Below are 27,697 nucleotides of genomic sequence, written 5' to 3'. Positions count from 1 at the left end.
CCAACTAGGATTTGGTTATCTTCCAATACCTATCTGCGTTTCATAAGCTCATCTGTCATACATTTGTTCTTTTTCATGCCTTTTAACACTTATGCTACTTCCCTTATTTTTTCTTTGAGCAAATTACCTTTAAAAAAAAAAAACTTACATTGACAAGAGTAAAGGATTTTTTTTTTTTAATATGTGGAGAACTAGATTATAGAGCATGGAATAAAATTGGGCTCTTTGAACAGAAAGAAAATAATTTGAAACATACAACTGGGAAATAAAATTCCAGGGGACGCTATTACCTGAAGTAAGTCCTCCATTGGAGTTCTTCTTCCCTCATTGGAGGATTCTGTTGTGTCTGGTTTATCTCTGAAAAGTTGGATGCCCCTACATAGCCCTTTACTTCGAAACTCTTCTTCCGTAGCTTTTATCATATTTTGCTGTCTTTTTTTTTTTTTTTTTCCTTTGCCCGTGCTCTTTTTTCCTCTGTCACCTCTCTTCCTCCTGTCACCGCTGCGCAAGCCACCCTGACGACGGTTGGGGCCTCCGTCCTCCTCCTCGCTGTGAACTCGCACAGCTCGAGTCCACCCCCGTATGTCAGCCCGGGTCCATCTTCACCGAACACCATTTTCCTCAGGAGGGGGTGCAGCCCAGGGCAGTAAAGAGAACATCGAAGTGAGACTCAAAAGGCCTGAGTCCGTTCTCCCTTTCCAGCATCATTTCTTTGTTTCTCGCTGGTTTCTAAGATTTTTCTATTTATCACTGGTCTTCAGTAATTGGATTATAATGTGCCTTGCTGTGAGTAAATGCTTTTAGTAAGAATGCACCGTAGAGGATGTTATATTCCATATTCCATGACACCTGCAGACCTGTACAAGATACCTTCTAACGTTAGTGATGCTAAAACTGACCCCTGGATGAGAGTTGTGGCCACCTGATCCCTCTGTTACAGTTTCCCTCGTGTAACCAGAAAGTAATCTGTCTGGTATAACTCTGCTGCTACCAAAATGTTCATTTTCTTGTCACATTTCATCTAGTTGTTTTAGTACCAATCGATAATCTTTACCTGAATCGCTTGTTCTATTAGGGGCTGCAAAGTGACTTTCTAATTCTGTTACTTCCCCTGTATTTCTCAGCTGGCGCTCTTCCTGAAAGCAGAACTCTGACTAGTTGGTAATCCAGAAATAGAGATGCTACTTGAAAGACAGAGTAAATACATGCATAATTCTTTCTCTTTATCAAATTTCAAAGAAGAATTTGTTTTAATAGTCACCTCAAACAGTGACAAATGAGTTGTTTTCTGACTTGCTCTCTGCATTGATTTTTTTTTGTATTTTTCATTAGATATAATCACCTACAGTAATTTATTCTGTTTGATGCTGTAATCATCAGCTTTGGCCCAAGGGAGCTGGATCTCGATTTTGGAGTATCGTAAGCTTAGCTGTGTGTCTTTGACAAGCCCTTCAATGTTTACTTTAGTTGTTTTCCTTTCTTTAAAACTGGAGAATTAGACTGTAGATAGCAAGGGTCACTTTCAGCTCTGGAGTTCGGATTCCGAGTTCCACTTCCTAATGCACTGCCCTGCTTCTCGCCATCTGCAGGAGGAGGCCCTCAGCTGTCCTTCCGACAGTCCACTAGCGAGGTCCCCCCGTCCAGTCACCCCTTTCCCTTCCCCTTCCTCCACTGGAATCCCCTCCTCCAGTCACACTGGTCTCCTGTTTGCTGCAGGACACCAGCTCACCCCTGACCCCCAACCGTTACTCTTGCCTAAAATACCTTGCCTCTTCCTCTCTGTGAGTCCACGCCTTACCCATCCTCCAGCACCCAGTTCAGACCCCCCACCTTTCTTCCTGTTCCCCTGCACTGCCTTCTGCACTTGCTTGCACCTTCTCTTGGAATATCACTTGCTTCTTGTTCTAAATAATATTATCCCAATAATATCAATATTATTGGGAAAAGAGACATGTTTGATACACAGAGCATTGGAACAAAAGAAGTGCTATAGCCGCTAATGTTGTTATTACACTTCTATATCCCCCTACCACGTAACGCTATATATAAAATGTGTGTGGGGTGTGTGTGTGTGTACTGGGGGGGGGGTGGAGTTGAGTGTATTTCTTACACGTGCTAGCGCTGCCTCTTCATTGATCTGTTTCCACTCTCTGGGTTCCCTTACATATAAAGGGGAATCAATACGAAGTATATAAGCCAACAAGCACTTCTTTTATTAGCTACTATTAGCTAGGGAAACAGAGACGCCCCCTGGGATCTCGTAGCCTAATTATGCACAACTGTTGTCTACTTCTTTCCCTTTTCCTGCTACTATGTTTTGTTTTGTTTTGAATATGAAATCACAAGCCCCTAAATAAACCTCATCAACAGCCAGCTGTGCTTATAAGATATGGTAGGTATAGATTTTATTCAACCATAACTTTAAAAAAATGGTAGTAGTAATGTACTTCACATACCTTTCCCAAGTTTTTAACTGACAAACTTTATGATCACACACATGCTTTCTAAAGGGATATAGTTTTTCCGATTGCCCCCAATTTCACCTTATTTTTGCTTTGTTTAAGCCTATTCATATACTCTTCCTACCTCTCTAGGCTGCCAAAGCCGGCCTCGGTGTGTATGTCCCTGTTGGTTGTATGTCTGTCTTTTCTGAACAGTGGGACCTTTTGAAATTATCTTCTTATACTTGAGTGGGACATCTAGTAATCAGTGACGTCAGATTGGATTCGTTTGTTGTATTTTCTTGTTGGAGAAGGAGAAAAGAGGGTAATCAAAATTTAGGTTCTCTCTACACACACACACACACACACACACACACACACGCACACACGTTATAAAGGGACCTCTGGGATCTAGCTTCTGCCTTCCTTCCTCAGCCTGCGCTCCTGATCTATACACACATATACACAGACACACGTACACGCACACACACACACACACACACACACACACACACGCTCCCCTTCTTCACCCCAGCCTTGAAGAACCACTTGCAATTCCCTGAATCCCACACTATGTAATGTTCATGCTGCTGCATCTACCTGAAGTCCTTTTTTTCTGTCTTTTCAATCTGTAAGTCACTGTTTGTCTTTCAGAGCTCAGTTAAATGAGAGCTCCCTCTTTCTCACTAACCCCACCCCCTCCCTTCCACCCCAGTCCAGGTAACTCTGTCGTCCTCGGTGCCTCTGCTGTGCAGCATACAGGTGCCCAGGATAGCACCTATGCCACTTTGTTGTCCTTATTTGTGAATTTGTTTGTCAGCTACTAGTATCGCAGATCGCTGGAGGGCAGGGATCTTGTCTCCTCTGGATTTTCCTCTTCTACAGTTAGCCTGAGGTTTGGCACAGAGAAAATACTGACCTAATAAGTATGTATCTATTTAATCAACTAAGGTTCCCTTCGCTTTCCTCAAACAACTTCTGATCCTTCTGAGCACTTCTGGTGGTCTGTAGTAGTTTCGCCGACAATACTGCCACGTCTTCATGGTGTGAAAATACACAAGCAGTGAAAGCCACTGTAACCGAATACTTACACACTTACAGGCGGTATTCTCTGCCCGGTTTTTGAAGGGTTGCCTATTTGTGTGTATAATGGTTGGACAGAAGTTGTTCAAAATTGAGATTTAACACGTACACATATAACCAACCAACTACATGTCACTCCCAATCAGCGTCTCCACCTCCCCTAGCAAAGATGTGTGTTTCTGGTTCTCTAAAGAAAGAGAACCAAAGGGGTGGGGGGGGGGGGATGTTCTAGGTGTTTCTAACAAGGACCTAATGGGGGTTAGGAAGAGTCTTCCCACAGAAAGGAGTTTTTGCTGAGACCTGAAAGATAATACTCTAGCAAAGGAAGACAAGGGACAGAACTTCTCAGGCAAGTGAAGGTCCTTCCATGGGAATGAGTACTGAAGAAGTCCCAGGTGCCAGACCTTAGAGAGGCAGAGGAAAATGGTGGCCGATGGGGCTGGAGAGTCCACAGAAGCCATGTGATGAGGGCCTCGTGCATCAAAGCACGGTAAGTTGGTGAGAGACGCAATCAGCTATAACATTAATTTTTGTCTTTTGATGTGCAAACTTACATGCAGTGATGCACACAAATCTTAAGTGCAGAGAATTCTTACGTATTTTTCACTCAGGCAACAGCTACCCAAGCAAGGTGTTTCCGGCACCTGGAAGGGTCTCCCTCCCCAGTCAGGACTTCTATCACAGAGATTGCTTTTCTCCTCTTTTTTTTTTGAACTACAACAATAACCATAGAGCGGTGCTGCTCTCTGTCCGACTGCTTTCACTCGGCCTATGGTACGAGATTCATCCACATCGTCATGCGTTGCAGGTCATCCTTCCGTTTTCATTTCTGTGCAGTATTCCATTGTGTGACTATACCACGGTTTATTAGCCCAGGCAACTGTTGATGGACACGAGGATCGCTTTTACTTTATTTTGGGGGGCTATTACAAATAAAATTGTTCTGCATAGTGTGTTCATGTCTTTTGATGGACGCACGCACTCGTGTCTGTGGGAGATACACCTTTGTAAAAGGGCACTCTGCTTGTGAGGTGGAGGGTGGCATGGAGGAGACACGTGCCAGCTCCTCAGGCACCGACGCCTGGACGCACAGCCTCTCACCAGCTGGCTCATTAAAAAAGCAACCACATTCAAAAATGCTCAACATCACAGAAATCAAAATATAGATTAAAAAACAGGAAGCAGATTTCCTTCGGGCTTCTGTCATTACTGTCATGTGGCTGTTACCATTTTTTTCTAATTGAAGTACAATTGGTCTTCGAATATATCATTACATAATTTCCAGGTATACAGCATTATAATAGGACATTTGTCTGCACTACAGAGTGAGCCCCACCGTAGCCTGCGGTTATTGTTTACAGCCAGCGACAACTTGGAGCTGGCAGTAATTGTCAGGGCAACGTGGTGTGGCAGGTTTTACTGAATTGTAGTTGAGTCTGTCCTCATAAACAGAAATGTTACTGTCATCATCAAACATTCATGTAGCCCCTGCCTTCACAGTTGCTGGTGTGTGTGTGGTGTTGGGGTCGGGGGGGTGGGGGGGGGGTGAGCGGTGTCTGAAGCGATGAATGATTTATTTTTTGTTTGAAATTCTTCCTAAAGCAGTTTCCCGGAACCCTAGGTTCTTTGCAGTGTCTCTGAATAATCCCTGCTCCCTTCTCTAGGGGCTAAAACAGCACCAATACAGACTCTGCATGGTCCAAACTGAAGATTTTTTGGCTTTTTTTTTTTTTCACCCCTGAATTGTGAATTTATTTATTTGTCTTAAAACTTTAAATTTAGCACACAGATATAGATATAGATAGATAGATAGATATAGATATACATAGAGATAGATAGATAGGTTGCCATTATAGAAAATAATAGAATCAGATGAAATTAGGAATGTTTTTGTAAAATAAAATCATCATTCTTTAGAACTGGAAATTAAGATACAGTAATATAGTAATGGAGAAGCTGTGGTCTGCTCCCACCTTATCAAGTCTGTTCTGACTGTGCTTTGTATTTGCATTAATTCATCTAATAAACATTTATTGAGTACCTGCAATATGCCAGATACCTTACTAGTTTACTAGTAGAGATATAAAGGTATGGCCACCGCTCTAAAGGAGTTTACAGTCTCGTGGAAGAAACGGTCAACGGAACCAGAGCTCGCCAAACCCCTTTTGGGACTTGAGCTAAAATTATGCCAGGATGTCCTGATAGCACCAAAGGGGGCCATTTACATCGGAGCAGATAATCCTTGAGCTGACTCTTCAAGGATGAGAGGCAAGAGCTAGAAAGGGCATCCCAGGCACAGAAGTTGGGAATCTGGAAGGCGCAGAGGCGGGAAGTATAGCCTGGTGCAATCAAGGAATGACTAGTAATTTAGTGTGATCGCAGCAGGGGGTGGGGGCATGCTCAGTGCAGCTGGAGAGAGGGCTGGAGAGGTCGGAGGCGCCAGAGCTTCAAAGGCTGGGCATGTGAAAAGCATGGGCTGCGAAGAAAGAGACCTGGATTCTCACACTATTTCTTTCAGGGCTCCTCATGTGTCCCCAAGTATGTCCTTTGGACCTAGTGTCCTCATCAGTATGACCAGAGAACTGGGGGGAGTTGTTCCCAAACCATGTGCTGGAAACACTGTTCCAGTAGATGTGAAAAGATATGCTATGAAAAATGTTTTCTTTGCTTAAATTGTTAGGGGAAGATTGAGTACCACATTCTTCTCTTTAAGATTGGCAATGATATTAGCGTATTAAAAGTTTCCAAAGTCTTCCAGGGAAGAAACATCTTCAGTTTTCTTGAACTCAGCATTTGTCAAATTATTTGAGCTTAGAGCCAATTTTCTATAATATCACCAGTATCATGCTGCAGAGCCCCGTTTTGGCAAACAATGGACAGGCCTCAAGGGTCCAATCATCTTCATCCATTCATCCATTCGCTCATTAAACTTTTTAAAAGTGCAGAACCTAAGAGCTGGTCCTCTGCACTCTCTTTGTGTTTTAGATTGCTGGTATATCCCTGTAAGAAACTTTAGTTGTTTATTTTTCATAGCAATGGTTTTTTAATTGCATCAGCTCTTCTATTCTGGGATTTTCTTTTTCCTTTTCTCATTTTTCATGTCAATGCCCAGACTTTATTACCTGGTAATAAGCGGCAAGAAATGAGAATTGTGTTGTTTCTGAACAAATATCAATCATTTGTGATATGTTTACTAGAAATTATAATGAATCAAATCAGGATTTTACTTATTAGACATTATATTCAACATCGGCAAATCCCAAAATTAATAATGAATCAATGAGTCATTTGTGATGCCAGAGAGATCATATAAATAAAAACAGAATTGACTTTGTTAGAAATTGGATATTTTCAGCATTTATCTGTCAGAGCCACTGATTTGGAAATTGTTATAAATTCCTGAAAAATGGGACCTTCTTTCCCTGTAAAAATACCCATCATTTGGCAAACTGCAGGGTCATTTTCCTTGAAGAGAATGTAGTTATTGGTTAGCCAGAGTGCTACCATGACAAGGTAAACCAACCAAATAGCTGAAAAATTGTAGGTAATCATATAAGCAGCACAACAGGCCCTTTTGTTGAGCACAACCATTCGAATTAAACCTGCATTCTAACCGTTCCCCACAGGTACTTCCTGTTTACCCCAAAACCTTTATCTCCAGGGCGTATTACTCTGTGTGTACAGTCTCCCCTTCCTCTCCCAGAGCCATCAGCGCAGTTCTAGTCAGCTGAAAGCACTGGATAAACACACCAAACCAAACCCACCCAAAGTGCAAAGATGCAAAGATGTCCGGTCTCAGCATCCCTCACGTACGTGTATATGACCTTCAGAGAGGTTTGTGTGTGTGTGAATGGTATTAGTACTGTTTCTTTTATTAGTAGTATTATCCTGAAGATCCTGAGAAACTACAAACAAGTGGGAAAGGAGAAGGACGGGAGATGGACAAAGGAAGAGAGCGAGTCTTGCTTTGCAGAGGTCGATAATCTAATTAGGAAGACCAGGCACACACCTGGGATAACTAGAGCACTGGCACAGTACTTTGTTTCCTGAGTTGGAAAGCACCAGTGCACCGATTGGATACCTGAGTGATGAGGGCCAGTAGATTAGAGGAGCCATCAAATGATCCTTGGTTATTAGAAAACAAAATTGAGTCATTAGGAAGGAAGAAGTTACCCAGGCCTGCCCCAGAGTTGATTATCAATGGCACAGTTGGGAATAGAACCAGGCCCTTCTCTCAGTTTGCGCAATCTCCCCAGGCCCATCTTCCTTGCAGCGTTGTAGATTTTAAGCTGGCTTTGTTAGAAGGGCTGAACTCCGCTCTCCTTTATTAATTGCTGTCCACATGTTGTAGGATATCCTGTGTTCCAACTCAGGATGAGGATTTTCGATTCTTCTTAGCAGCATGGGGACATGTAGCTAAGCAGAATCAATTCCTGTCACTCAAACACAACTACAGAGAAAGGGGATTATGGGTCAGGGTGAAGCTGCAGTGTTTTAATCTTAAAATCAATACAGAAAAGGAAGTTGAACTTGTGGGGATTCTGTAGAGACTGTAATTTGGTTTGCCTCGCAGAATATAACTATTCCTTCCTTTTTTTACCTTCTGACTGTTTTATTTGGGGGCAGTGGGGAGAATGGAAGAGGGAGAAAGATGATAAGAAACCTTTACAAGCAAATAATCTTGAATGACCGTACACATGTAAACTCTAACTCAAGCTGGTCCTCCATTGTATTGAGAAATGCTGTACAATTTTGTCCTTTTTTTTTTTTTTTTTAGGAGAAAAATTAACCAAAACCCTGTATCCCATAGTCTGCATTTAAACATAATAAAATGCCTCTGATTCTTTCATGGGTCACTGTCAGACTGGAAAAAATTATTTTTTCAATATTTGCCTTTATGGCTAAGTCTACCGTAACTTAGGTAATTCTATGTAAATAAATACGTACTCACCAAACCATTTATTGACCATTGGATTCCAAGCTGCTGAGCATGTCATTAATATTTACTCCAGTGTATTTCTGCTCCTTTTGAAAGAGGGATGAACGAATGGTTTAAACAACTCAGTCTTTTCTTAAAGATTTAGAGTTTCCTGAATATGCCTCTTTTCAGATACAACACCGATTTGCTGCATAGTACGTACTCTTGCCCTCTCGTTGTACGATGGGCTTATTTCTTTTCCCTTGGAGATGCTCTAATTCATTACTAAAGTGTGTCTGAGTCTGTCTGGACATTGCTTCTACGGTGGCAACAGCAATAGGAAATACCGTGTTTCCCCGAAAATAAGACCTAACCGGACAATCAGCTCTAATGCGTCTTTTGGAGCAAAAATTAATATAAGACCCGGTATTATATATTATATTTATTATATTATATTAAAGACCCGATCTTATATTACAGTAAAATAAGACTGGGTCTTATATTAATTTTTGCTCCCAAAGACGCATTAGAGCTGATGGTCTGGCTAGGTCTTATTTTGGGGGAAACATGGTACTGTGATCTCCTGAAAAAGAAATTGGGCTGCAGACAGAACTCAGGTCTAGCCTAGAGGCAGAATGGTGGAATTAAAAGAGCAAAGCCTGGAGCCCTGGCTTTGTTCACTTCCTTTCTCTAAGCCTGTTTCATCTTTAAACTGGGGGTGATTGCGGGATTCACCTTGGGGCTAGGAGGATTGAGAGGATTAAATGAGATAATGCTTGTAGACTGCCTAGCACTATACTTCGCACTTATAAGAACCCAATAAATGTTCTTGATTATTCTGTGAGTCTCAAGTGAGACAACATATGCTTTGTATGTGAAAACATTCTACAAGCTGTAAGGCACAATGCAAATGTTAGTTGTTATTCTTAATAGGTGGATGGTTTTGAAACTTTTAAAACAAATCTTGGGAGGCTTTCTTCTTGGTGCTGCCTGTCATAAGTCCCTTGCCTCAAAATAGAGCCCTGGAGGTTATGATTCAGCAGGCCCTAACGGAATGTGTATTCTCCTTCTGAAAAGCCACAGCGATACCTTGTGGATGCTAAGAATTCCATGAATCAATTTGAAAATCCCTGTCCTCTGTCCTTCCACAGAAAACATTTTCTCAGGTCTTCGGGAGGCCAGCACTCTGTACGATCCTTACTTTGTTGTCAGTTTTAATCAGTATTTTCAAATGTCACCTCCTCCCAGGAAAGCTCAGATGTCTTAAATGATTGCCTCCGTGTCCTGCACGTTACGTGAGTGAAAAGAACTCATGCGTTTCTGTGTCCTCTCTCTGTGTCCCTTCCCAGAGCACAATCATTGTGGAGAAGACAGTGCAGGACCTCCTGAATCTGATGCATGACCTGAGCGCGTACTCAGATCAGTTCCTCAACATGGTGTGCGGGAAGCTCCAGGAGTATAAGGACACCTGCATGACGGCCTACAGGTACAGCTTCTGTTGGGAGCTAAGCAAAGGGACTTTCACACCTGATGATTGTTCTGATTGGTGATATTGCCTCCATAACCCAGCTTGCCACCACTGTAGAGAAGGAACACCCTTGAGTTTGTCAAAGGACCGGATGAGAACGTGTGCCACAGAAATCGTCTCCTAGGTGCTTCTATAGTCATAACCACTGAGGGAATGAAAGGGACCATGGGACAGAGCCACTTAGGATGGCCATTGGGTGGGTTAGACGATATGTCAGCCTTGATTTTCATGAAAGCCTAGAATCATAAGATCTGTCTTCCTTGAGGAAATTGCAGATCTTGATTGGTCCGTCATGTGATTCTAAAAGATCTTTAAAGGAAAGCAATTTAAAACTCTTAGTAACTGTTAATAATCTATAATCTGATTTATTTTTACTTCTTATAAATGTGTTCCTCCTGATGTTTGATCTGTAGCCTTCCTGCTGTTATAAAAAGACACACTGTTTCCAGCATCAGTGGAAAAGAAAAACCATTGTTCTGAACTTGAAAACCTTTAGTTTTCCCTCTGATTTCTTTTCTCTGGGTTCAAAAATCTCTTTGAGTTTATGGAAAAGATCATAGCACTACTCATAAAAGGCTAATAATAGGAACAAATTATGGTCTAGTTGACAAGACCTGAAACAATTAGGAGAGAAAAGAATGTATAATGAAATACTGAATTTTATGTGGTATGTAATTAAGTAGAGATTTCATAATCAGGTACTACTTGTACAATACAGAATATAAGAGCAGAGGAAATAACATGTGAGAGAGAAAGAGTGATTGCAGTCCAGAAAGATTTCACAGACAGATACGTGCTGCAGCTTAGAAAGCCGACTGAGGTTGAGGAAGGTACCAAAAATAAATAAGGCATCACAGGGATGGGGAGAAAGTATAGACATACTTGTCTGATATTCAGAGGGAGAAAATGAGGAGAAAGCTTGAATGGAACAGAGTTCCTAGCAGAAGGCAGTAGTAGATAATATTTGATAGGAAAAATAAGACCATATAACAAAAGGTCTTCAACAATAAGACTTGCAAATTTAGATGTTGTATAGTGGATGATACGGAGTCATCATAAGCGAGGCAGGAAGTAGTGGTTAGGAAAGATGAATCTGGCATTAACTTAGATGAATGTTTAGCCACCTTTATTCCAGACTAAGTAATGTTTATCCACAGTTACATCAGCCAATTAAAGAAAAGAAACCCAACCACCTCACTGAGATATGCTCTCCCAATAATATTTTACTTTTTTTGTTCAAAAATGATTCATAAAAAATTATATTTAGGCTTAAATCATACGTATCATCAATAATTATGTTATAATCAAGGTAACAGGAAATCTTAAATATTTTAGACTTTAATTTGTACAAACAATTTTTTGGCAGCAAACTATACTAGAGCAGTCAATAAAATACTTTCAAGCATGTATTGGATAAAATTCAGTGAGGAACTAAAATAAAAATAATAATTCAAAGAGAAAAATGAAAAATACCCAACTGTCAAAGAAGAGCTTATTTATATATATTTTGAAGGTATAATAGTACCGAGATTCCATTGGGTACACTTGAAACAACGATTATAAAGTGTCACTATTTATAATATGCCAAAAAAATGCATCTTTTGCTACCATTTAAGCTCATGCTGAAAAATATTAAATATCAATTTTTAAATATGGGAAGGAGACTATCATTTTTCAAAATTCCTTTAAGGGATACACAGATAAAAATTTTAAAAGCCACTGCTCACGGGTAGCTGTCTAAGACTGGAATTTCTGGGCCACAGAAATTTCATGTAGCTTGAAATCATAGGAATAGCTTGAAGTCTTTTCCTCCACGTTTATGATCCTACCTCTCAACATGTCAAGTGAGGGGAAACTCGCTACCTCCGCAAAGCAGACTGGTCATTGTTGAACAGTTTCTTGTTCTGGAATGATATTCCCCTATCCGTTGGACACAGTGCTTTTTTCTGGAGCGATTCCAAGTTAGTTTAATCTTTATGCATTAAAACCCTTCAGATATGTGAAGATACTATCATGGTCCATTGAGTCTTTTTTTCCCTTAGACAGAACAGTGCTAGTTTCTGATGTGTCTTGGGTCTATAAACCATCCCAGTCTTCTTTCTCTGTTGCCCATTAGCCTGGCACTGCCTGTTCTAAAAAGGAGTGTTCCAGCTGGGTCCCAGGTCTGCTCTTGGTACTTCAGCAAAACCATCACCTCCCTTGTGCAGGACCCAGTTTAGGACACAGCAACTTCTATTATATCCTATCATTGCGTATGTCGGCCATTGATTGAACATTTACCAGAGCCCCACACAGTGAGTGTGTGGGGATACAGAAGCCAATCAGTCACAGATTATATGCTTTCATGAGCTTGCACTCTTGGTGGAGGACAGAAAGGGAAATAGGGGACGAAGAAATAGGACATGTATATATCCACAGCATTAATTTGTGTCAGGAAATACGGCACGCTGCTCCAGGGGAAGGAAATGACCTAAGGAGGACGAGAAGGGCTTGATGAAGGACGTGAAATAGGCCTGGTGACGAATGAGGAGGATTTAGACAGAATCGAGGCCCATGGAGCTGAAGGAAGACAGGAATCAAAACGCCGTCGAGGAGGTGGGGGACAGTTGGAAAAGGAAGAGCAGGTGGTGAACGTTTTAGAAAGGAAGGCTGAACCAAAATGGTGGGGGACCCTGAATGCAGCTCCCGGAAGTGGCCTAAATGAGGTAGTGGGGAGCCACTGACGGTGAATGTGTACCAGGCGCAGACCCGTGAGCTACGGAGATTTTCTGAGCTCTGGGTCAGATGGATTGGACAGGCAAGGGTGTGGAGGTAGAAGAGAGAGGCAGTGAGTGCCTGGGTTAGAGGACAGGCAGGGACAATGGCAGGTAGGGACAGATCAAGTAAGGAGGTGAATTCATAGGACGTGGCCACTGGTTGGCTCTAGGGACTAAGAAACCGTTGTGAGGAGAAATAATCTTTGAAATTAACCCGCTCTTTTTTGTGCTGTATTTGTAGAGACTTTTTTTTTAATCTCAAATTCAAGATCTAATATTTACCCATTAAATTGAATATTACTTTCAGGTCATCGTTTTAGTCTATTGAGATATTTTGGAGTTCTCATTCTGTCATCAAAAATCTGAGCTATTCCTCCAAATTCCACATCCTTCTTGATTTTATAAGCAATCTTTTCATTTCCTTATGTATGTCATTTTTAAAAATGTTCAACAGGACAGGGCTAAATTGAGAATTTGGGGGGCATCTGTCTTGACTTCCTGTGAGATTGACATCCATGTATATTACTCAGTACTTCAGTTCATGTGTTTTTCTAACTGTGAACCCAAGAGCAGGCCCTGAAGCGTAAACTGAATACCAGCGTTTCCACCTTTTACTTATATGACCTTGAACGATTACTCTGCCTCTCTGTGCCTTAATTTTTGCCATCTGCAAAAAGGGATAATAATAGTTTCTTTCGTTATAGAATTGCTTTGAAAATGTCAATCTTTCTGAACTGTTTTTGGCAAAATAGTAAGCTCCCCCCAAAATGATTAGCTGCTATCTTGGTAATGACAGTGATGATAGTGACAAAGGTTACCTTTAGCACCATTCATGATAGTACCCCTTATATTTTATCATCTGCCCTATAAGAAACTGTTAGATTTCTTGCGGGTGTCCCCCCAGGCCCAACCTTTTAATGCAGCTAACCCTCCCTCATGTTTCCCCAAGATGGACATGTACAAGCCAGCGATGGACAATACTAGATGCTTGTTCAGGAATCCTCCTCTCCCTTCACTTTTAGGACCCACTGCTCCCTGCTCTGCCAAAACTTTTGTTAAGAATTCATATCTTGGACAGCTTATAGATTACCCTTGGGAACAAAGTCTCGACCTTGAGCCAAATTTACCATTTCTTCATTCAAGTCAGTGAGTTACCCACTGAGGAAAGGAACGAGGTCATGTGACTTCATTTTAAGCTCTTCCTGTGAGAATCATTTCCTAATTGTTCACAAACCACCTTTACTAATATGTTCTAGAATTTTATTTATAATTCCAAACCCACCCAATTTCTGTAATTTACCTTCTTTTCTTTTATGAATATCAGGGTTGCTCTCAGGCGTTTTTCCCCATCTGCCAGGATATCTCGAGGATTATCAGCAGTGATTTTGTGATTATATGCTTTGAATTATTTCTGTGCCCCAAGTAATTGCTGTGCCTAAATTTATTAAACCTGTCAGAATATTCTTTAATCTCAGTAACCGTTGACACAGTTAATTACTTTATCCTTAAAACAATTCATTTACTTGGTTTCTAGGATTTCATTCATTCAACAAATGTTTATTGAGTGCTTAGACAAGAGTTTATAGACATAGCAATGAACCAAACAGACAAAATACTGCTGTCATAGAGTTTACATTCTGTTGGAGATTGAAGAGAGGACATACATGACTATAAGGAATTTTAGAAGGTAAGTACTTTGGGGAAGACATAGAGTAGGATGAACAGCCTGGGGCATATGGGAGATAGAGGTTGAAATTTAAACAGGATGCCCCCCAGTAGGCCCTGTCAAATTGAGATTTGAGAAAAGTCTCAAAGGAGTTTTGGGAGTAGGAGGTCTGGAAAGAGTACTCTGGCAGAGGGCAAAGGCCATTGGGACTCTGCATGACATTTTTTATGAACAGCAGCCAACAGGGTTAGTTAGAGTCCAGTGATTAAGGGGGTGTTAGCAGGATGTCCAGAAAGGGCCAGCGGGCAAACCCATGTAGGGCCTGGTCGGCCCCTGTGGGGTGTTCAGTCTACTCTGAGTGAAATGGGAGCCGTTACAGGGCTTGTGCCTAGGAGCAGCATGGTCTCACTTACATTTTACAATATAAGAATTGAGGATACTGTCAGAGGACAAGGGTGGCCTATTGAGGTAATCCGGTAAGAAGTGAAGACAGCTCGTACTAGCTGGTAGCAGCAGAGATGGTGAGAAGTGGGTGAATTCTGAAAGGGCTGGCCAACAGAATTTGCTGCCGGATTGGATATAGAGTGTGAGAGAAAGAAAGGTGTCAAATGTGACTCTTAGGAATTTTTTGTGACTGGTAGAAAGATGGAATTGTCAGCTATTGAGATGGAGGACATTGCAGGTTTGGGGGCAAGTAGGTCAGGGTTTAATTCTGGATGTCTCTTAGACATCTGTGTGGAGATGCAGAGTAAGCAGTCGGACCTATGCATCCAAAGGGGAGTGGCCTGGATGCATAGTCGGCAGCCATCAACATAGAAATGATGCATACAAACGGTATTTAAAACCATGGACTAGATGAAACCTCCACGGGAGTGAGTATAACTATGACAGAGAAGAGAACTGTGGATTTGAAGAAGTTCGCAAGATGAGGAGAAACCAGCACAGGGCACCGAGATGCAACAATCAGTGAAATGGGAGGAAAATTTAGAGAAGGTGGTGTTCTGGGACCCAAGTAACGGGGTGGAGAGTGGAGGGCCGTGATCAGCTGGTCCAAATGCTGCTGCTCGGTCGGCATTAGAACTGACCATTGATGGGGTGATAAATTGAACAATGTGAAGGTCATTGGTGACCATCACAAGAGTCGTTTCTGTGGACCAGTCGGATTGAAACCCCGAATGGTGTGGCCTTAAAAAACTGGGAGAAGGGAACTTGTAAATGTAGGCGGAACTTTTACAGTGAGTGTCCCTGTGAAGGGGGACAGAGAACGGGGGTAGCAGCTGGAGAACTGAGGCCACGTGACAGGTTTGTTGTTGTTGTTGTTTTATGTGTTATTTTAAATAGGAGAAGTAAGTGTGTGTTTGTGTTTGAAGAAAGTTGTCTGGAAGAAAGGGAAAAGTATTGACATAGGAGAGAAAGCATGAATTGTCGAAATAATGTTTTGGCTGCTGAGTGGGGTCAGGATGCGATGCCCAGCGGAGTGACTGGCTCCCGGTAGGAACACGGGTAGTTTTGTTCACCATGGTCTTTCCTTATAGGAATGGAGTGTTTCTTTGTCATTTATATTCCACCATTTTGCCCTGACAGTGCAGCTGTGTCTCTGGTGTACTCGTTCTTCTGGAACAGCCATTGCTTTCAGATCTTGGTATGTCATGGTCATCAAGAGTGTCTTGATTCCTTCCTGCAAGAGACCGGCATACCACGTGGTATCCCTCTTGGCCAAATTCTCTGGAATGGTGCCTACTACCAGAACATTCCATATACAGGGTGGTATCTGGAGTGACTCTACCACAGTTGGGGAATTACAGGCCAAGGATGAATGATACCAGGGCTGGGAAAGGTAATTCTGGAAGCTTGGAGGGGAAATAAATAGAAAATCATTTATACGGTTGTTGTACAACAATGTATTCTCTCTCTCTCTCTCTCTCTCTCTCTCTCTCTCTCTCTCTCTCTCTCTCTCTCTCTCGTAAGCACGCGCACACACACACACCATGTAGAACCCCATGGTGCCCCCCTCCCCAGTGCCTGTTATTTAATCTGGTTTTTCAGGCCGAGGGAGAAAGTGTTTTCTCATCATGGGAGTCTGAAGAGGCAGAATGTCCTCACTTCCTCCCTTCCCACTTATTGCCCTCCCCCAGACTGGCACCTGCTGCGGAGTAATTAGGGCAGTCCTAATTTGGACAGCCAAATCCTGATTACAGTGAGAGGAAAAACAGGAAATGTTCTAGTTTTGCTGCCAGCAAATGACTGACTTAAATAGAAAGCCATATACAATTCAAATGATCCAAAATGATATAACACTGGGGAAGAAGGAAGAGAGCAGGGAAACATGGCAATCTGATTTTTTCACAGCGGATAGCTTTTACAGAAACGATCAAATCCATAAGCTCACAATGCCCTCTGCTGAGAGCTGGCGCTTTTTCCATGTTTACCATGAGAACCTGAGCATCCCTTGGGAGTTTGGAGATCTGAGGAAAGGTCACAAACATCTCACCTTTCTGTGAGCACCTCACTCTGGAGAGAAAGACTGTGTTGTGTAGTGATGGCGAGTTACGTGCTTCGGATAAAGAGAGGTTTCCTAAAAGGGGAATGAGGACTCAAAGTCTTTTCCTTAGTTAGTCACACCCCTTGGGGCTTGAAGGTGAACTTGGCTGTGTGTTCTCTACTGTACCGCGTTAGCAAGGAGGCAGTCAGTCTGTCAGTCTGTTACTTCCAAACTGAGTGCTTCTCTCCCTTTGCCCTGAGGTACAACCAGCAGTTTGTGTCCCTAAATAGTCATTTCAAAATTGGAAGTCACAGTTCTTCAAAGTTTCTGTTAGCATCAGTTCACTAAGCCGTATTTTTTGCCGACTTTTCTGCATTGGGGTGGGTCTGGTAGAGAATACGAAGAAAAAATCGTCTAGCCTTAGAGGCGTGATTGATCTAAGACCCAAGCATGTTTTAGTAAGAGAAGTCCACGCTCAGGGCCCACCTTTCACCGCTTCTCCTGGAGGACCGAGAACTCATGCCAGAGCATAAAGAGTGACATAGGGATAAACGTACACTTGCTGATGGCAGGACCCGGGTCTGGCACAGGGCGGACAGCTTACTGGCGCTCAGTATGTCTGTGAATGAATGAGGAATTTCCTGAACAGGAACAGGATGAGCAAGCTATGGCCTAGCCTGTCTGCCATGATGGCTGGAGAGAAGGTGGAGAAATCAAAATGACTAACGTGGGCCATGTGGTTGGATGAGAATGTGCAGAAAAGGAGAGTTTTGAAAACTTCCCATACTAAAGAGCACGAGCACAGGTGTTGATGAGGAGGATGGCTTCCTCCATGATCAAAGTGGCGTTTGAGGAAATAGTAGCCCTACTGTGCTCAGAGCAGGGACTAGACCCCGGGCTGTGATAGCTCATGAAGCCCTTCAGGTTTCTTGTGTAGCCAGAGGCCAGGGTCTTGCAGGAAGGAGAGCCTAGCTGAGCTGCCGTGATGCCTTTGCCAGCAAACTAACTTTGAACCTCAAAAGAGCTGAGGGCACCTGCCCAGGAAACCTCTGCAAGCTCCGTGCAAGCATGTCTTCCAGTTTGCCTGTGTTTCCCATGAATCAGCTCCAGAGTGATCAGATGTTTCTTTGCTCCTTTCCTATTTATTCTGCTCCGTCTTAAGGGATCTTTTGGGTTGACTTTGTGTTTATTTTGTTTTGTTTTAATCAGCAGTGTAGTATTTATTTGTTTGTTTGTTTGTTTTTTGTATCTCCCATTGTCGTTATCACTGCGTTGCTGGACGTGACACTGCAGTTTGGCCTGCCACAGGTCTAGCCATTCACAGTCGAAAATCGACTACAGCAGCTTCTTCCAGACCAGCCTTGTCCAGGGTTCATTTGTCTAGCTTGGCTCCTAGTTTTTGAAGTGTCGGAAAGATTGGGTCTGGGAAAATAAACACAGTGCCCCGACTGTCACCAAACAGTTGAATCCAATTAGCCCCACCTGCCCCTGGTTGTTTACCTAATGAAAGACGCAGCCTTCCAGCTGTGTCCTGGGACCAGGCGCACTCGCCCTTCCCAACTGTTCCAGAGAAGAAGCAATGCACATCAGAGCTAGTCAACACCGGCAGATGTTTTCCGAATGAAATTTACTCAGCTGTGACTAGAGGGTGGACCCTTCTCATGGCAGTTGTGTCACCTGTTCTAAGAGGTTTACCTATTTTCCTCTTCCTCCTGGGAACGGGTACAAATAGTTACACAGATGGTTCTGTCTGTGGCCCATTGAGCTGTGAATTAATTAATAGATTCTGGTTCTGGTAGTTGTAATTAACCCTACTGCTCTTGTGGAATAATTGTTGGAAGTTTAGCTTGCCTTTTTAGAGGCTATTTGGATATGTCCTGGGATTTTTGTAGTCCACACAGTACAGTTTGTGACAAAATTATAAACTAATAAATGCAATTGGTCAGGATGGAAACTTTGGCACTTGAATGAAAAATTCCCTTTATACTAATGGTATATTCCTAATCAATGCCAATATTTCCAATTAGAATACTTGGAATTGCATTTGGAATTGATGTTCATTCCAATATGAATTAATAATTTATTGTGGAGGGCAGTATATCGGTAGCATGTTAGGTCATTTGATTTACATTTTTTAATAAGACAGGATCTATGAATAGTAGCGAAGGCAGTAATAACTGAATTATTGAAGTAAACCAGTCTTCCAAAAAATACGTTAAGTAAATAGTGTGAGTACCTTTAACATAGTATCCCACTAAGAGATTTCTTTTTTCTTTCCATCCAGGGCTAAGATGAAAAATTCTAGGTCCCCAAAATGTGCAACACCATATCACACCTACAGACTCAAACTGTTTACTGAACCCCAGGATAGATGTGGGCCACTGTGGATGGACCCAAAGATTTAGATGCTGGAGAACTGAGTTGTGTTTGGGCTTCTAACTCTCTGGAGCAGAATTTGACCCGTAGCGTGAATATAAGATGGATTGAACCACCCAGCCAAGTTCTTTCCAGATATAGACACCAAAATTTAAATTTTATGTAATCTCCACATATCACAAAATATTATTATTTTGATTAACAAAAAAACATTTGAAAATTTCAACACTGTTCATAGCTTACAGGACATACAGTCAGCTGATGAGGCAGATTTGATCGATAGGCCATAGTTGGCCCAACCCATCATATGGGATAAAGTTTGAATTGTGAAGTTGTGGGTAATAAGTATAAAGGGCGAGATTCCTGTAGGCTGACACAGTCAACAAATTCTTCACAGAGAAACTGAGACTTCAGGGAGACTTTCCAGTAATAGACCACCTAGGAACAAGTGGAATAGAAGGAGAAGGCTTGTCAGTAATCATCCCTTGGCTCATTAGTTTTGTGAGTCACGACTTTCTATGTTGGATTTTATTTCAGAGCGGAACACACCTATATTCATTTTTCTGGTTTGTATTGCATTCAGAGAGGTATGGTGAGAGCCTGGCAGATGCTCTGTAACTTGGTCAAAATGCCAAATGGCTTGATAGCTCACCTACGTTATTTAGTGCAGAGAAGAAGTAAAGGAAAAGCACTAAATTGGTTTTAGTTTAATGAGTTATGTAGACTCCTGAAACTGAAGAGGGCTTATTTTTTATCTCCAGTTCAGGTCTTACACACTCACCCAACACCAGGAATTGTGCTAAGCACTACAAGCACGAAAACTAATGACAAAATAAACTCTGTCCCCGGAGAACTCGTAAAGAAGTAAAGGGGGGACCACTGAGAGTAGAGGTTACGTGTAAGGAAGTGGTTCTCCCCCTTGGGTTCACACTCGAATTGCCTGGGAAACTTGGAAACATTCTGATGCCTCGGTCCCATCCCCTGAGATTCTGATTTACTTGGTCTTGGGTGTGGCCTGGGCATTTCGTTTTTAAAAAGCTCCCAGATTATGCCAATGTGCAGTCAAGGTTGCAAACTTCTGGTATAAGGGTGCTGAGGCACAAAAGGTAGGACTCAACTGTCCTAAGGGAAAAGCCAAGTTAATGCTTGATCAGCAGAGGCAAACAAGGAAGATGGAAACAAACAAACCAAAAGGCTCTCTGGGCAAAGATAATACACAGAAGCAGGACACAGTAGATCTCATCCCAAGCCCTTTTGACTACTCCTTATGGGTAAGGTCTTCAGCCGCCACAGGCAGGGGTTTGCAGTGCGGTAGTGAAGCAAGACAAAGGAGGAAAAGCGTTGCTGGGGATGAAGCTGAAAGGGTAGACGTTCACGCCTTGCTAAGTTTGACTTGGTCTTAGAAGTAGGAATCGGTGACGAGTTCTACAGAGGAGAATAGGTGATTCTATTTGTATAATTTTAGAAAAACGACTCTTCTGACTAGAGTGATGAGTTGGACTCATGGTCTTGAAGCTCCAGGCATGACACTGAGTTACAGGGTTACTGCCAAAACCAAGTAAGAAGTGATGAGGGTCTAAATATAGGTTCATGGCCATGAACCTGGACAGGAAATGGCAGATTTATAGATATTGAGGAGGTGGGATGGCAGGATGTGGTGACTGGGAGCCAGTAGGATGACCCTGAGTTCTGACCTGAATAGCAGGATGGATGGTTGGACTGCTGACCAAAGTAAGGAATACCTGATGTTTAGTGGGAAAGGGAATGATAACAATATGTGACTTAAAAAGTATTTTAAATATGTAGCCAAATTCAAAAGGAAGAAAGAATTCCCCAGATGTCTCAAATGAAAAAGAAACTAAAAGCCAGAACCACAAGCCAATGTTGAAGTTGAGAGGCCCACCAAGGTGTCAGGAGCACATGTAGAGGTCGTCATCTTAGCCTGTTGGAGCTGCTGTAGCAAAATACCGCAGACTGGGTGGCTTATAAATGACAGAAAAGTATTTCTCACAGCTCTGGAGGCTGGAAGTGCCAAAAGGGTTGGGTGAAGACCCTCTTCCGGGTCACGGACTTCACATTGTATCCTCACATGATGGAAGGAGCTAAGGAACTCTGTGGGGTCTCCTTTATAAGAGCCCTGATTCCACTCATGAGGGTTCCACTCTCATGACCTAATCACCTAACACTCTCTTGTTGATGTTAGGATTCCAACATGGGCATTGTTTTTTTGGGGGGGTTGGACACAAACATTCAGACCATAGCAAAGGTCAAGACCTAAATAAGGGCTGAGATTTCAACACCTGAGAGGAGTTGTATCTGTGCGGAAGTTATGTAAGGGGCTATTCCATTCACGAACGGAACCAGGAAAAGTTGGGCTTGGGAATTGAGCCACGCCACTTGGAATCAAAAAAGTGGCCCCTGAAAGAAATCAAAATCCCACTCATGTGACATGTGTAAGGACCTCAAATTGCACTACTCGTGTAGGGAGAGACACTTTTAAGCAAAAAAAAAAAAAACCCCACCCCACTTATTTTGAACTAGTGAAGCATATAGGATCCAGAAGAGACAAATAATGCAAACTACCTAAGAGTAACATCTCCAAAACTCAGGGCAAACGTGGGACTCTGGCAAGACACAAGTCCCACTGAGGTAGAGCTTGCAGAACAAAATAGCGGACCACATGAGAAAACACACCATCATGAGAAAAGAAGGAAAATGCAACAAATAGGACATTTAGCATCCAAAGAACTACCACGAAATATGAAGCCACATAAAGCCCCTTTAAAAGTGCTGCTTTTAAATATTCAAAGAGATGAAGGAGTAGAATCCATCATACAAGAGCAGGACTTTTTGGAGTGGATTTGTAAAAGAGAAGAATAGAAAATCTGGAAATTAAAAATATATTAATTGAAAAATTTTCAAAAAGCATTAGATGGGTTAAATCATCAAATAGGTCCTGGATGGAGAGTTCATGAATGAAAAAAGTGAAGTCAGTGAAGGAAAGACAGGAGCTTTACTGAAGAGAAATGCTGGATCAAGGAAGAGATCCAACCATTCATTTTTTGAAACATTAACAGGGATTTGGGGAATATATTGAGAGATACAGTATTCCCCCCCTAGCCACGGGGAATGAGTTTTAAGATCCCCCAGTGAATGCCTGAAACCACAGACAGGACCGAACCCTATGTATGCTGTGTTTTTTCCCTATACATACATACCTGTGATACAGTTTAATTTACAAATTAGGCACAGTAAGAGATTAACAACAGTAACTAATAGTAAAATAGAACAATGATAACAATACCCTCCAGTAATTTTTATAGTTTTCAGTCCAAACTGATTCCTGAATCTGTGTAACTGTCCCTGACTTGCAGTAAATGGCTGGTGTCACTTGTTGCAGGGCACCCTGTGCTCAAGCCCTCATACAGGCTCAGTGTTCTCTGGAGCAGCACGCTGCTGCTGCTTCAGTCACAACTCGGTGGTGTTCCTGCCTTCCACCCACACATTTAATGCCTTTTCCATCCTAACTAAGCTCTCATCACGCACTGTGGCCAGAACTTTTGTAGTTCGAGGTGCAACAGCAAAACTAGCCCGAATTCCTTTTACCTTCACAGTTTCACAAATAGAAGTTTCATTCTTATTGCAGACCTTAGCAACCTCAGCATACAATTTTTTTTTTTTTTCATTCTTATTAAGTCTGGAACTTTAACCTTTTCACTTAAAGGAAGCACTTTACGGCTTCTCTTTGGCATAGTCTAATTACTGGCATCACTACTCTCACGCGTTGGGGTCGTTATTAAGTAAAATAAAAGTTGCTTGAACACAAATACCGAGATACCATGATAGTCAATCTGATACGTAATCAAGACAGCTAGTAAGTGACTAATGGGCAGGGTGTGTATACAGAATGGACACGCTGGGAAAGGGGTGATTTTTGTCCCAGCTGGGATGGAACGAGAAAGCACGAGATTTCATCCCACTACTCCAAAAGGCTCACAGTGTAAAACTTATGAATTGTTTATTTATGGAATTTTTCTATATAGTATTGTTGGACCGTGGTTGATCGCAGGTGACCGAAACCATGCAAAGTGAAGCCAGTGAGTGATAAGGGGGGACGACTGTACTAGGTATACAGGAAAAGGGATAATTGGGGGTGAGAAACCATCCCCACAAGCCTAAGTACAAGGGTTACTGGAAGTGAATGAGGATGAAACAGATTTGAACGTACTTCCGTGGGGGATCGGAGGTGGAATATTTGAGAGTATGGAATTAGGTCCCCTCCTTTCTCTGACAGATAGAAAGATTGTGGGGGATAAGTAGTGAGGAGATAAATAAAGGGCAAAGGTCTAAAAAATAACCATGGAGGGAAATGCAAGAGAAAGTTGATCAGAGACATAAAAAGAATGCCAGAGCGCATGAAGGGTTCATCTGGAATGGCCTATCATAAATTTGAGGTGGTACCATTCTATAAGATTGCATCCATCACCCCATGTACAAAAGTGTGAACGTGAGATTGTGGGATTCCTCCATACATATGTCCTAAAAGATGCAAGAAAAATAACAAGGGGGCAGGGGGGATTGAAGGTACCAGTGTAATTTGAGAGGTTAGGGAAGAAAGTTCTGTAGTCTGATTTTTGTATAGCTGGCCATAGTTGCTCTTAGAAAACTTTTGCTCACAGTGAGTTCGAAGAATTCTAGAAATCAACTGTGGTCCTCTTACGATTCTCGCTTATTTTTCAGAGAACCATGTTACCTTGAGTCTTGTTATTGTGAGTCAGGGTTTTCAGCTTCAACTGCTTTTGTCTACAAACATTGAATTGTCTGTTGGGTAAAGGAGATTTTATCCTCCAGACATGGACATACACCATATACATATATTGTATATTTAGAAATGCATCACGTTCCCCCATATAACCCTGATTCCCAAATAAACCGCTGGCTGAGGAGGAGGGGAAAGCCTCCTGGGGCCGTGTTCTCGACTTCAGAGGAGTAGCCAGCTCATTAGCACTCCCTTCATAAATAACTGTCACTTCTGTCACCTGGAACTGCTGATGAAGACTTTTAGACCACTCGCATTAGCGATGGGGACAGAAATGGTGAACGGAAAGAGAAGCTTTTTAATTAAGTTGAAATTGAACATTTAAAATGAATTTCCAGGTGCATCCTGGTAAGAGCAGTGTTAATAGCTACCCCCGGGCCTGTTAAAGGATTTGAAGCCTGTCAGCTCCAGGTCACTCGTCAAAGCCCACTGGAGAGAGCAATAATCAAAGACGCATCTGCCTGACATCGGGGTCAGAAGGTGTCTCTGTGATGGTAGATTTGCTTTGAAAAGAGGGGTGCCCACAGTTCAGAAGATACCTTCAAGTAGCACTAATTGGTAGTTAAACCAAGAAGTCAGAGAACAATCCTTTGTGACACTTCTGTCACCCTTCAGGTACCATTTATGTTGTCATTTAATAGCATTTAGTATATGGTGGCCCCACCTTATCTGTTTAACATTTTTCTTGAAAGATCCCCCCCAAACCTTCCATCCACTTTTACTTGCCCTATGGGATTAACTATGATAAAGGGAGATGAATTAGTATTATTAGCTTTCACGATTACTCAACAATGAAGAAACTAAGAATGAAATCTAGAATGAATGGGTGTCACTGCCCCGAACTCAGATAATGGAGTATGTGAGTAAGAGAGAGAGGGTGCGATATCTTTTCTGTGTAGTAAAGGTGAAAAATGCCAGCTGGCTACCTAGCAGGGTGCTCAAGTGTCTCTCTTCTCTGCTGGTTGTGTTTAGGGGCATCGTGCAATCGGAAGAAAAACTTGTCATCAGTGCATCTTGGGCAAAAGATGACGATATCAGCAGACTCTTGAAATCTCTACCAAATTGGACTAATATGGCTCAACCCAAACAGCTGAGGCCAAAGAGAGAAGATGAAGAAGATTTTATAAGGTAAAAGGTCAATTTTCTAAGTTGCACTAAACGTGGGGAGGAAAAACACCTGTTTAGCTAATGCTTTCTCATGTGAAATTTTGTCCAGTTCTAGATATCATGCAGCAATTAACTGAACTTGGTCAAGTCTTGTTGCACCTCATTTCCCATGCAAATATGCTTGTGCTCAAAACTTTAGAAGGACGGGATTAATAGGAATCAAATTTGGAGCATTGCTAAATTGAGTCAAAACATATTTTAATTTGTAGGTTGTTCTCCCTTCAAATATAAGTATATAATTAATCTTGTGTTATAATGAATCAACTATAGTTCATTCATTCATTCATGCAGCAAATCTGTATTGACCTTATTATGTACCATGCCTTGGAAATACGACGATAAGAAAAGTTCCTACCCATCCAGAGTATGTTACAGTTGTTTTCAAGGTGTTGTTCAGTTCATAAAACCGTTAGTTGAACTTTCTGGAACTACATATGTACTTCTCATGTGTGTTCATATACATGGTATTACCTCTGAATGTTTTCTGCGTTTCTTGACAAAAGTAAAGTCTCTTTTTCAACTTTCTCCCTCAACATTTACCAGTGTACTATTTGAATAATCTACTTACCCATGAAAATGTAGCCTACTTTGCTGAAGCCACTCATTTTCACATGGCTGGCTTGCCACAGCGAAACATTTCACCTCTGTCATTTTAGAGCTTTGTCAAGTAGAAAAAAATAATGAAGGTAATACTTTGGCACACTAAAATTAAGTTTATTTTTATTGTTTTTCGCCTAATAAGTGAATAAATAGTGAAAATAAAATAAAAGCTCTTTAAAGAAACAAAGACCAGAAAAGAAGTATTAGCCAATATCTTACTTTTAAGTTATCATAGAACTGTGGGCTCATCTCTTTCTCAGATGTAGGTCACAACTGTAGATAAATAGGTCTTTACTGCTCACAAAGTTAATTATATTCATACTGTAGTGCCATATTTTACCAAAATGTTATTATGAAAATTTGCTATAGTGCCATTTAAAACTTTCTCAAATCATGATACTCAAAAATTCACCTATAATTTAACCTACAGCCTTCCTATTTATGTTTTTCTTCTTCATTACTCACATTATCAAAGAGAAACTTGTCAACTGGTTATTTTGATATAAGAAAACTATATACATATAGTTTTTTTTTATTATTAATAGACTTTATTTTAGGGGAAAGCACTTTTAGGTTTATAAAAAAAATTGAAAAGCACAGAGTTCCCATGTATCCCCTCACTAACCCCCAGTTTCCTCTATGTTTGACATGTTGTATTAGTGTAGTACATTTGTTACAATTGACAAGCTAACATTGATACGTTATTATTAACTAAAGTCTATGTTTTACATCAGGGTTCTTTATTGTACATTCTTCCGATTTTGACAAATGTGTAATGAATGTATCCATCATTGCAGTAGCATTCAAAATAATAGTTTCACTACCCTAAAAATCCTCTGTGATTTTCTTGTTCATCCCTGCCTTCCTGTCCCTGAACCCTAGGCCATCACTGATGTTTTTTTGTGTGTTTTTTTGTGTTTTTACTGTCTCCATAGTTTTGTCTTTTCTAGAATGTCATGTAGTTGGAATCATACAGCCTTTTCAGACTGGCTTATTTTGCTTGGCTATATGCACAAAGGAAAGGTTCCTCCAGTCTTTTTGTGGCTCAATAGCTCTTTCTATCTGTTTTTTTTTTTTTTTTTTTAATTTCTGAATAGTAGTCCATTGTTTGTCCATTCACCTGCTGAAGGACATCTTGGTTGCTTCCAAGTTCGGGCAATTCTAAATAAAGCTGCTGTAAACTTGAGTGTGCAGATTTTTCTATGGATGTGCGTTGTTAATTCATTGGGGGTAAACACCAAGAAATGAAATTGCTAGATCATATGGTAAGAGTATGTTTAGCTTTGTAACCGTCAAACTGTCTTCCAAAGTGGCTGCACCATTTTGCATTCCCACCAATAGTGAAGGAGAGTTCCTGTGGCTCCACATCTTCCTCAGTGTTTGGTATTGTCTGTGTTGTGGATTTGGGACATTCTAATAGGTGTGTGGTGATACCTCATTGTTTTGATTTGTATTTCCCTAGTGGCATACAAAGTTGAGCGTCTTTTCATGTGCTTATCTGACATCTATATATAAATATTTTTAGGGGAGCTATCTGTTCAGATCTTCTGCCCAGTTTTTAATTGGGTTGTGTGTTTTCTTATTTTTGAGTTTTAAGAGTTCTTTGTATATTTTGGATATAAATTTAATCATATTATCTGGCTTATTTTACCGAACATTATGCCTGAGAGATTTGTCCATGTTTGTGCGTTTAGACATGGTTTGAAAACAAATTGCATTTGTTTTCACAGAAGGAAAAAAAAATCTTATAGGACTAGTTTGTTTTGCATGTGATTGATTCTTTCCTCTTAATCTGTCCTATTCTCTGTCCTGATTAGAAGTTGAAAGCAAAGTAGGAGAGAGTACTCTTCATTGATATTCC

General features: G+C 41.4%; 1 protein-coding gene across 1 annotated transcript in view; it reads left to right on the top strand.

The window, feature by feature from the left end:
• The window catches only part of EXOC4 (exocyst complex component 4), a 635,543-nt gene that overhangs the window by 487,215 nt on the left and 120,631 nt on the right, over positions 1-27,697 (top strand). The window contains exons 12-13 of the mRNA XM_019750984.3: positions 9,792-9,928; positions 25,042-25,197. Coding sequence (XP_019606543.1) covers positions 9,792-9,928; positions 25,042-25,197 — 293 coding nt within the window. The remainder of the gene's footprint in view (positions 1-9,791; positions 9,929-25,041; positions 25,198-27,697) is intronic.

Source organism: Rhinolophus sinicus, chromosome 8 (genome assembly GCF_057876585.1).
Source record: "Rhinolophus sinicus isolate RSI-liver-muscle chromosome 8, RSI-T2T, whole genome shotgun sequence".
In the NCBI taxonomy this organism is placed as follows: Eukaryota; Metazoa; Chordata; class Mammalia; order Chiroptera; family Rhinolophidae; genus Rhinolophus; species Rhinolophus sinicus.
This window is presented reverse-complemented; position numbering and strand designations above follow the sequence as displayed.